General features: G+C 43.0%; 1 protein-coding gene across 1 annotated transcript in view; it reads right to left on the bottom strand.

Annotated features, from left to right (window-relative positions):
* The window catches only part of LOC106612118 (pro-neuregulin-2, membrane-bound isoform), a 91,444-nt gene that overhangs the window by 67,776 nt on the left and 11,599 nt on the right, over nucleotides 1-12,069 (bottom strand). Inside the window, exons 2-3 of the mRNA XM_045724121.2 lie at nucleotides 415-577; nucleotides 110-228 (exon numbers count right to left, since the gene is read on the bottom strand). Of these exons, the coding sequence (XP_045580077.1) occupies nucleotides 110-228; nucleotides 415-577 (282 nt within the window). The remainder of the gene's footprint in view (nucleotides 1-109; nucleotides 229-414; nucleotides 578-12,069) is intronic.

The raw sequence follows: 12,069 nt of genomic DNA, 5'->3' as shown, positions 1-12,069 counted from the left end.
AGAGTATGTTAGTTGTCAAGGAAAACAGAGTCTGTGGTTGTTAATGAAGAAGGTGGAAAGAGTGTGAATGTCATACTGCAGAGTGGGGATGGTGTGTCTGTGGACTCACGGCTCTGGATGCTGATGCTGCTCGTAGCGTTTTCTTGGCCCAGCGTGTTCTCAACCACACACGTGTAGTTCCCAGAATCCTCCAGCCTCGCTCGGGTGATCTGGACCTTGGAGTTTTTCCTTCAGAAAATGAGCGAGGGAGAGAGGAGAGAGAGAGACACATGGAGAGAGAGTGATTATTGGTGAGTCAATATGAATGGTTGTTCAAAACAGAAACAGCAAGTGTCTATAGATTGTTTTTTGGAACCTCTTGCCTTTGCAGTGAGTGAATATGTGACTGGAGGTTGGCCGGTCTCTGACACTCACTTATTGGTCTTGATTTTGACGTCTTTTCCCCTCTGGAGCTCGCGGCCGTCTTTGTACCACTGGAAGGAGGGGTTGGGGTTCCCTGACGCCTCACACTTCAGATACAGCCTCTCTCCCTCCATTAGAGACTGGCCCCGCATCGGCCGCAACTTAGGGGCCGCAGCTAGGGAGAGAGAGAGAGAGAGAGAGAGAGAGAGAGAGAGAGAGAGAGAGAGAGAGAGAGAGAGAGAGAGAGAGAGAGAGCAGAGAGAGAGAGAGAGACACACAGAGAGAGAGAGAGAGAGAGAGAGCGAGACACACACAGAGAGAGAAAGAGAGAGACACACACACACAGAGACAGAGACAGAGACAGAGACAGAGCGAGAGCGAGAGCGAGAGCGAGAGCGATAGATAGATAGATAGATAGATAGATAGATAGATAGATAGATAGATAGATAGATAGATAGATAGATAGATAGATAGATAGATAGATAGATAGATAGATAGATAGATAGATAGATAGATAGATAGATAGATAGATAGATAGATAGATAGATAGATAGATAGATAGATAGACACAGAGAGAGAGAGAGAGAGCGAGAGAGAGAGAGAATGAAATGTCTCTATTCCTTTAGAACTTCTGTGAGTGTGATGTTTACAGTTAATTTTTTATTGTTTATTTTACTTTTGTTTATTATCTATTTCACTTGCTTTGGCAATGTAAACATATGTTTCCCATGCCAATAAAGCCCTTTGAATTAAATTGAATTGAGAGAGTGAGAGAGAGAGAGAGTGAGAGAGAGAGAGAGAGAGAGAGAGAGAGAGAGAGATGGGTGTGTAGGTAGGTAGGTAGGTAGGTAGGTAGGTAGGTAGGTAGGTAGGTAGGTAGGTAGGTAGGTAGGTAGGTAGGTAGGTAGGTAGGTAGGTAGGTAGGTAGGTAGGTAGGTAGGTAGGTAGGTAGGTAGGTAGGTAGGTAAGTCGGTGGGTGGGTGGGTGGGTAGGTAGGTAGGTAGGTAGGTAGGTAGGTAGGTAGGTAGGTAGGTAGGTAGGTAGGTAGGTAGGTAGGTAGGTAGGTAGGTAGGTAGGTAGGTAGGTAGGTAGGTAGGTAGGTAGGTAGGTAGGTAGGTAGGTAGGTAGGTAGGTAGGTAGGTAGGTAGGTAGGGAGAAAGTTAAAAAGGATAGAGGGAAAAGTAAGAAACAAGGCTAATGTTATTTGTTCATCAACTGCAGGATCCCAGGTGAACCCTGACCCCAGCTGGTGTTTTGACATGGGCTCTTGACACTTTACTAATTGATTCTCTGTTCCAAACCACCTCCGTTACAGAGCAGCTCAGTATACACTAACACTGGACTGAATCCTGGAGAGTCAGTGTTTTCACCTTTCACATTTCTTTGTCTCTTTAAAAGAGAGGGACGAATTTTGAGGAGTTAAAGCTTTTCTAGCTAGCCTCTGCAGCAGAGCTTTGATAAGGAGTGCTGTGTTTTTCAACCTCGCTCTGCCATCAACTGGCACAGTGTGAATCTCTGGAGACCCTCACTCTCTCCCCCTTAAGAAATATAACAGCATGCAACACTGATATGAGCCAGAGCAGGCGAGCACAAAGGACGTCCACTATGGAACGCCATTTGGGCCTTTGCATTACATAAAAGATACACGTCAAATAACACTGTTTGACGCATCATTAAAGCTTGTTGACCAATCAGCACCTGAATATGACTGCACCTCACATAATCATTTAACACGTTCATACATTTTTTACGTAGTTATTGCACATTAATTACACTATCACTCGTATTTAATATGTCACAGCAGTTCACCAATATGTATACTATGATGCTGGTAAAGTTTTGTTTAGCGCACCTGTCACTGCTGGTTATAAAAAAAAGTTAGCTAGCTGATGCATGCACAATTTGTTCTTCCCCAAAAACATAGCAAAACAAGATAATCTGTTTCAGTAGCTATAGTTAGCTAACTAACTATCTAACTACGTGTCATAATCTAAAATATGCTTATTTGATTAATGATTGTCGAATACACCGATGTGAAGCTAGACACAATAAGGATTAGCCACAATAGTGGAATTTGCGGTTCGACTTCAAAATAAAAGTCTCTCACTGAAAGTGATGCAAATTAAAACAAATAGCGCCATAATGGAATAGATCATGCTAAACGAGTTTTGAATGTTTTTATATAATTTCAACAAAAGACAATAATTTGTGAATATGACAAAAATCTGTTGAAATCACACTGGATGTATTAAACTTTAGAATTGCATTGGGGGCATACTTATTTCACTGTATAGCCTTACCTACGGATTGTGGATCAATGACATGGGGTATCAGTCTACTCAGTGACACCTGTATAAAAGCCCCTTAGATATTAATTTAGAATCCTCTAAAGAACATTTTATGGATCTACAAGTATTTATTTTAATTTAGAGATTCCGGTAAACTCTTAGATGTTTCCTTTCATGTGTCCTACCAATTATTATTGGATTATTCACCATGGCAACCACTTGTTAGTATAAAAACAAAATGTATTTCTCAGTTCAGTTGGCTTTCGTGGAGATCAGACCGTTTTCATTTGCAGGGATATTTGTGCGTTTTTGACGAAGTGTAAGTCAGAACAAATACTTTATTTTATAACATTCCTGTTGCTATTGTTATATGTAAATACAATACATTTGTATGTAGAGGGGTAACTTTGTTCACCAGTTCTCTTACCATTTTGTACATTTATGTAATTAGCCTACCAGTTGGTGTAACTGTAATGTTAATTCTCTTGAGAGGAATTATGGTGTGTTCATTTTCTCTTATTGTCAATTGTGTATAGAGATTGCTGACACTACTGTTCAATGTAATATTGTTTATACATTGTAGTAATTCTATATTTTTTTTTATCCTGTTTTCCTCTGTACACGGACCACATGTATACTCTCATCAATGATTTCATCATTAAACTCCTAGACTGGGCTTCTGTGTCTGTCATCACTCTTTGACCAGAGTGCAGTCCGGTATCAGTTTACTCCCTGTGGCCTATGCACACAATTTAACACCTTCAGAACATTAGCGCCGTAGCTCTTATTGCTGGACTCTGAAACCACTGTGAAATTAGCTACATTAATTGTACCAGTCAACCTACTACGTGTATTTGTTAAAACGGCCAGCTTCAGTCAGCTGATAAAAAAATGTTTTTTTTAATGTTACCTTTATTTAACTAGGCAAGTCAGTTAAGAATAAATTCTTATTTTCAATGACAGCCTAGGTTAACTGCCTTGTTCAGGGGCAGAAGAACAGATTTTTTCCTTGTCAGCTCGGAGGATTTGATCTTGCAACCTTTCGCTTACTAGTCCAACCACTAGGCTACCTGCCGGCTACCTGCTGCGCCTGTTGAAAAAGCATTCCAGATGAAGCTGGTTGAGAGAATACCAAGATTGTGCAAAGCTGTTATCAAGGCAAAGGGTGGCTATTTGAATAATTTCAAATATAAAATATATTTTGATTTGTTTAACACTTTTTTGTTTACTACATGATTCCATATGTGTTATTTCATAGCTTTGATGTCTTCACTATTATTCTACAATGAAGAAAATAGGAAAAATAAAGAAAAACCCTTGAATGAGTAGGTGTTCTAAAACTTTTAACCGGTAGTGTATATCACTCATGCTCATTGCATTTATACTATATATATACATTTCAACATTACTGTAATGTTTATTGAGCACATTTGAGTTCCATGTGTTCAAGTCCAATAGGTTGTTTAGTCTATTGCCATGTGACTAGGCCTTATGCCTGCTGTAGTGTATAGTCCTAGCTGTTATATACGTACTTATTCATTCATATTATAGCAGTGCTGTAGCCTAAGTTTTCTTTCTCCGTTTTATTTTCTGAACCATAGTTAGTCAATTCCCACTGGACATGATTCTCAGTTATCTGAACCATGAGTGGTCAGATGTGTGTGTGATGTGGTCAGATGTGTGTGTGATGTGGTCAGATGTGTGTGTGGTGTGGTCAGATGTGTGTGTGATGTGGTCAGATGTGTGTGTGATGTGGTCAGATGTGTGTGTGGTGTGGTCAGATGTGTGTGTGATGTGGTCAGATGTGTGTGTGATGTGGTCAGATGTGTGTGTGATGTGGTCAGATGTGTGTGTGATGTGGTCAGATGTGTGTGTGGTGTGTGTGATGTGGTCAGATGTGTGTGTGATGTGGTCAGATGTGTGTGTGATGTGGTCAGATGTGTGTGTGGTGTGGTCAGATGTGTGTGTGATGTGGTCAGATGTGTGTGTGGTGTGGTCAGATGTGTGTGTGATGTGGTCAGATGTGTGTGTGATGTGGTCAGATGTGTGTGTGGTGTGTGTGATGTGGTCAGATGTGTGTGTGGTGTGTGTGATGTGGTCAGATGTGTGTGTGATGTGTAAATGTAGACATCTTCTTCCATTAAACTCACCTTAACCTGGACATCCGCCTCATCCTTGTTCTGACCGGACATTCTGTAGAGGTTTCTATCGGCCTTAAGCCAGCATCTAAGATTTCTTATTACATTCACGGTCCTTCGGTTCTCTACAACCCTACCCGTTTTTCAGTATTGAACACTATTCCAGAGGAAAAACAATACAACCTGGATGTTTTGGAGTCTGATAACTCTTAGGAGGTCTTCGCGAAAAAAGCACTTGGGTACTAAGTAGACTGATACCCCATTTCATTGATCCCAAATACTTAGGTAAGGCTGTAGAGTGCAATATGAATGTCAATATGCACAATAGGCTGACTGGGGAGGTGATTTCCTACAGCCAAAGTCCTGCAATAAGAGCTACAATGCTAATATTTGCGTAAACTCTTCACAGTTGTGTTCTGTGGGTGTTACCAAGTAGACTGATACGGCAATTCATTGCTCCACATTCCATCACTCCAACCTGGTTTAACATTATCTAGTGTAAATATGGCCTGATTCCACCAACAGTAACCCTGTGCGTCAATTTCAAAGAGGGACTTTTATTTAGAAGGCAAACTGCAAATTACACTATTGTGACTAATCCTTATTGTGGCTACCTTCACAATACATAACCCGGTCTGGTCAAGCATCACTGGAGCTAGCTGGCTGCTTATAACGTTAGCTTTGGGCAACAAGGTTAGGTAGCTGGCTAGCTAGTTATTTTCATATGAGAACAACAAGTGGCTACCTAGCTAATACTTACTCACATGGATTCCTAAATCATTGCTTAGAATATTGGAGATTACTGCAGTTTCTACTGGTCATTGTTTGCAGGCTGCTAGCTAGTATGGCACCACGCTAAAACTAGCTACCTACCCCAGAAGTTTCTAATAACATTTGTATCAAAGATATTTGTAAACATGTCGTGGTCGGTGTTTGCAGACAGTTTTTTTTGACAGCTTTGACAGTGCTACTGATCGTAGTGGTGGCGCTTGGCTTGCACGTGCAAATTCAGCACACACGACATTCTATAATAGAATTGTGTTACTTGACATTTCAAATTAAAAGCTGATTTGACGCGTGAAATAGTGTTATTTGACGTGTATCTTTTTTGACTAGCAAAGACCCAAACGGTGTTCCATAGTCCACTGACATGAGCCAGAGCAGAGGAGCACAAAGGAAATCCACTGACATGAGCCAGAGCAGGGGAGCACAAAGGAAATCCACTGACATGAGCAAGAGCAGGGGAGCACAAAGGAAATCCACTGACATGAGCCAGAGCAGGGGAGCACAAAGGAAATCCACTGACATGAGCCAGAGCAGGGGAGCACAAAGGAAATCCACTGACATGAGCAAGAGCAGGGGAGCACAAAGGAAATCCACTGACATGAGCCAGAGCAGGGGAGCACAAAGGAAATCCACTGACATGAGCAAGAGCAGGGGAGCACAAAGGAAATCCACTGACATGAGCCAGAGCAGGGGAGCACAAAGGAAATCCACTGACATGAGCCACAGCAGGGGAGCACAAAGGAAATCCACTAACATGAGCCAGAGCAGGGGAGCACAAAGGAAATCCACTGACATGAGCCAGAGCAGGGGAGCACAAAGGAAATACAAACACAAGAGACAACAGCAGCATAGTGATTGAATAGCTGCACACACACAGGCATGCACACATACACACACAAGTGGACATACGCAAGCATACACATGTACACACAGGAATACACGCACACACACACAGTCCATCGACAATTGAGAAAAAATCAAGAGCAAACCCTGTTGTTAAAGTGCCCTCATTGCATCACCATCTTGCCTTCTCTCTTTCCATAATGGTCCTGTCTCTCTCTATACTACCCTCTCCACAATGATCCTCTCTCTCTCCACACTACCCTCTCCACAATGATCCTCTCTCTCTCCTACTACCCTCTCCACAATGATCCTCTCTCTCTCTATACTACCCTCTCCACAATGATCCTCTCTCTCTCTATACTACCCTCTCCACAATGATCCTCTCTCTCTCCTACTACCCTCTCCACAATGATCCTCTCTCTCTCTATACTACCCTCTCCACAATGATCCTCTCTCTCTCCACACTACCCTCTCCACAATGATCCTCTCTCTCTCCTACTACCCTCTCCACAATGATCCTCTCTCTCTCCTACTACCCTCTCCACAATGATCCTCTCTCTCTCTATACTACCCTCTCCACAATGATCCTCTCTCTCTCCACACTACCCTCTCCACAATGATCCTTTCTCTCTCCTACTACCCTCTCCACAATGATCCTCTCTCTCTCCACACTACCCTCTCCACAATGATCCTCTCTCTCTCCTACTACCCTCTCCACAATGATCCTCTCTCTCTCTATACTACCCTCTCCACAATGATCCTCTCTCTCTCCACACTACCCTCTCCACAATGATCCTCTCTCTCTCCTACTACCCTCTCCACAATGATCCTCTCTATACTACCCTCTCCATAATGATCCTCTCTCTCTCTATACTACCCTCTCCACAATGATCCTCTCTATACTACCCTCCCCATAATGATCCTCTCTCTATACTACCCTCTCCATAATGATCCTCTCTCTCTCTATACTACCCTTTCCACAATGGTCCTCTCTCTCTATACTACCCTCTCCATAATGATCCTCTCTCTCTATACTACCCTCTCCATAATGATCCTCTCTCTCTATACTACCCTCTCCATAATGATCCTCTCTCTCTATACTACCCTCCCCATAATGATCCTCTCTCTATACTACCTTCTTCATAATTTTTTTTAATGTATTTATTTATTTCACCTTGATTTAACCAGGTAGGCCAGTTGAGAACAAGTTCTAATTTACAACTACGACCTGGCCAAGATAAAGCAAAGCAGTGTGAAACAAACAACACCGAGTTACACATGGGATAAACAAACATACACTCAATAACACAATAGAAACAATCTATATACAGTGTGGGCAAATGTAGTAAGATTAGGGAGGTAAGACAATAAATAGGCCATAGTGGCAAATAATTACAATTGAGCAATTAAACACTGGAGTGATCGATGTGCAGAAGATGAATGTGCAAAGGATGAATGTGCAAAGGAGCAAAATAATAAAACATATTAACAATATGGGGATGAGGTAGTTGGGTGGGAAATGTACAGATGGGCTATGTACAGGTGCAATGATCAGTAAGCTGCTCTGACAGCTAATGCTTAAAGTTAGTGAGGGAGATATAAGTCTCCAGCTTCAGTGATTTTTGCAATTCGTTCCAGTCATTGCAGACAACTGTAAGGAAAGGCGGCCAAAGAGGAGTTGGCTTTGGGGGTGACCAGTTAAATATACCTGCTGGAGCGCATGCTACGGGTGGGTGCTGCTATGGTGGCCAGTGAGCTGAGATAAGGCGGAGCTTTACCTAGCAAAGACTTATAGATGACCTGGAGCCAGTGGGTTTGGTGACGAATATGAAGCGAGGGCCAGCCAACGAGAGCATACAGGTCGCAGTGGTGGGTAGTATATGGGGCTTTGGTGACAAAACGGATGGCACTGTGATAGACTACATCCAATTTGCTGAGTAGTGTTGGTGGCTATTTTGTAAATGACATCGCCGAAGTCAAGGATCGGTAGGATAGGGGTTGAGGGGGGTCTATAACAAGCGGCAACAGTGAGAGACATGTTTCTGGAAAGGTGGATTTTTAAAAGTAGAAGCTCGAACTGTTTGGGCACAGACCTGGATAGCATGACAGAACTCTGCAGACTATCTCTGCAGTAGATTGCAACTGCGCCCCCTTTGGCAGTTCTATCTTGGCGGAAAATGTTGTAGTTGGGGATGGACATTTCAGAATTTTTGGTGGCCTTCCTAAGCCAGGATTCAGACACGGCTTGGACATCCGGGTTGGTGGAGTGTGCTAAAGCAGTGAATAAAACAAACTTAGGGAAGAAGCTTCTGATGTTAACATGCATGAAACCAAGGCTTTTATGTTTACAGAAGTCAACAAGAAGTCAACGCCTGGGGGATAGGAGTGGAACTGGGGGCAACAGGACCTGGGTTACCTCTACATCACCAGAGGAACAGAGAATGAGTAGGATAAGGGTTCGGCTAAAGGCTATAAGAACTGGTCGTCTCGTGTGTTGGGGACAGGGAGTAAAAGGAGCAGATTTCTGGGCGCGGAAGAATAGATTCAAGGCATAATGTACAGACAAGGGTATTTTAGGATGTAAGTACAGTGGAGGTAAACCTAGGCGTTGAGTGACGATGAGAGTGGTTTCATCTCTGGAGGCACCAGTTCAGCCAGGTGAGGTCTCCACATGTGTGGAGGGTGGGACGAAAGAGCTATCTAAGGAAAGTTGAGCGGGACTGACGGCTCTACAGGGAAATAAAACAATAAGAACTAGCCAAGACAGCAGTAGACAAGGCATATTGACATTATAGAGAGGCATAAAGCAATCACGGGTGTTGATCAGGAGAGCTAAGACAACAACGGGTAAATGGCGATGAATGTGCAGAGCGGATCAGTTAGGTACATACAGGACCTGATTTCGAGGCTGGGGCCGACAGGTAAACAAAATCAGGTACCGTGTTATTGAAACAGTCCAGGGGGTATCAGCTGTGTAGCCGAGTGATCATAGGGTCAAAAGAGCAGCAATAGGTGAGTTAGGGTGCTGTTCGGTAGTCATTACTACGCATGGCGAGCAGGGGACACAGCGTTCAGAAAAGCTAGTGGGCCGGGGCTAGGAGCTGGTTCTTTGGCGACATCGTAACAGAATAGCCTGTTGAGACCACATCGGGCGATCATGTCGGCTGTCCAGTCGTGATGGATCGGCGGGGCTCTGTGTCAACAATAAAGGGTCCAGGCCATTTGGCAAAGGAGGTATTGTAGCCCTAGAATTAGCTGGTATATGGGCCTAGCTCGAGGCTAACTCAAGGCTAGCTGGTGCTTGCTTTGGGACAGAGGCGTTAGCTAACAGTAGCCACACATTTGCAGCAAGCTAGCTACGATGATCCGGAGTAATGATCCGGTGTAATGATCCAGAGCAGCAGGAATCCAGTAATATGGTAGAGAAGCAGTCTGACACGCTCCGGGTTGATATCGCGCTGTGCAGACTGGCAGGTGTTGTCCGAGCTAAGGCTGGCTGATGACGGGGAAAAAAAGGCAATGACCGCTAGTCGTGGCTAACAAAGACTAGTAGCTAGAAAGCTGGTTAGCTCCTGATAGAAGTTCCAGTTATAAGGAATAGAAATAGCAGATTCGTACCACATTTGGTGAGGTGGGTTGCAGGAAAGTATATTTAGTTCGTAAATAGAAAGTGAGATTAAGATATATACGAAAAAGACAGGCTATTTACACAGGATAAGACAAAGACAGATACACACGTCCTACTGCAGGGCCATCTTGGATGTGCTTAATGATCCTCTCTCTCTCTCTCTATACTACCTTCTCCATAATGATCCTCTCTCTACACAAACCTCTCCATAATGATCCTCTCTCTACACAACCCTCTCCATAATGATCCTCTCTCTATACTACCTTCTCCATAATGATCCTCTCTCTCTATACTACCTTCTCCATAATGATCCTCTCTCTCTATACTACCCTCTCCATAATGATCCTCTCTCTCTATACTACCCTCTCCATAATGATCCTCTCTCTCTATACTACCCTCTCCATAATGATCCTCTCTCTCTATACTACCTTCTCCATAATGATCCTCTCTCTCTATACTACCCTCTCCATAATGATCCTCTCTCTCTATACTACCCTCTCCATAATGATCCTCTCTCTCTATACTACCTTCTCCATAATGATCCTCTCTCTATACTACCCTCTCCATAATGATCCTCTCTCTACACAACCCTCTCCATAATGATCCTCTCTCTACACAACCCTCTCCATAATGATCCTCTCTCTACACAACCCTCTCCATAATGATCCTCTCTCTATACTACCTTCTCCATAATGATCCTCTCTCTCTATACTACCTTCTCCATAATGATCCTCTCTCTATACTACCCTCTCCATAATGATCCTCTCTCTACACAACCCTCTCCATAATGATACTCTCTCTACACTACCTTCTCCATAATGATCCTCTCTATACTACCCTCTCCATAATGATCCTCTCTATTCTACCTTCTCCATAATGATCCTCTCTCTACACAACCCTCTCCATAATGATCCTCTCTCTCTATACTACCTTCTCCATAATGATCCTCTCTATTCTACCTTCTCCATAATGATCCTCTCTCTACACAACCCTCTCCATAATGATCCTCTCTCTACACAACCCTCTCCATAATGATCCTCTCTATACTACCCTCTCCATAATGATACTCTCTCTATACTACCTTCTCCATAATGATACTCTCTCTATACTACCTTCTCCATAATGATCCTCTCTCTATACTACCTTCTCCATAATGATCCTCTCTCTACACAACCCTCTCCATAATGATCCTCTCTCTACACAACCCTCTCCATAATGATCCTCTCTCTACACAACCCTCTCCATAATGATCCTCTCTCTCTATACTACCCTCTCCATAATGATCCTCTCTCTATACTACCTTCTCCATAATGATCCTCTCTCTATACTACCTTCTCCATAATGATCCTCTCTCTACACAACCCTCTCCATAATGATCCTCTCTCTCTATACTACCTTCTCCATAATGATCCTCTCTCTATACTACCTTCTCCATAATGATCCTCTCTCTATACTACCTTCTCCATAATGATCCTCTCTCTACACAACCCTCTCCATAATGATCCTCTCTCTCTATACTACCCTCTCCATAATGATCCCCTCTCTCTATACTACCCTCTCCATAATGATCCTCTCTCTCTATACTACCCTCTCCATAATGATCCTCTCTCTATACTACCCTCTCCATAATGATCCTCTCTCTCTATACTACCCTCTCCATAATGATCCCCTCTCTCTATACTACCCTCTCCATAATGATCCTCTCTCTCTATACTACCCTCTCCACAATGATCCTCTCTCTATACTACCTTCTCCATAATGATCCTCTCTCTACACAACCCTCTCCATAATGATCCTCTCTCTCTATACTACCTTCTCCATAATGATCCTCTCTCTATACTACCTTCTCCATAATGATCCTCTCTCTACACAACCCTCTCCATAATGATCCTCTCTCTCTATACTACCCTCTCCATAATGATCCTCTCTCTCTATACTACCTTCTCCATAATGATCCTCTCTCTATACTACCTTCTCCATAATG

Source organism: Salmo salar, chromosome 09 (genome assembly GCF_965601325.2).
Source record: "Salmo salar chromosome 09, fSalSal1, whole genome shotgun sequence".
Classification (NCBI taxonomy): Eukaryota; Metazoa; Chordata; class Actinopteri; order Salmoniformes; family Salmonidae; genus Salmo; species Salmo salar.
This window is presented reverse-complemented; position numbering and strand designations above follow the sequence as displayed.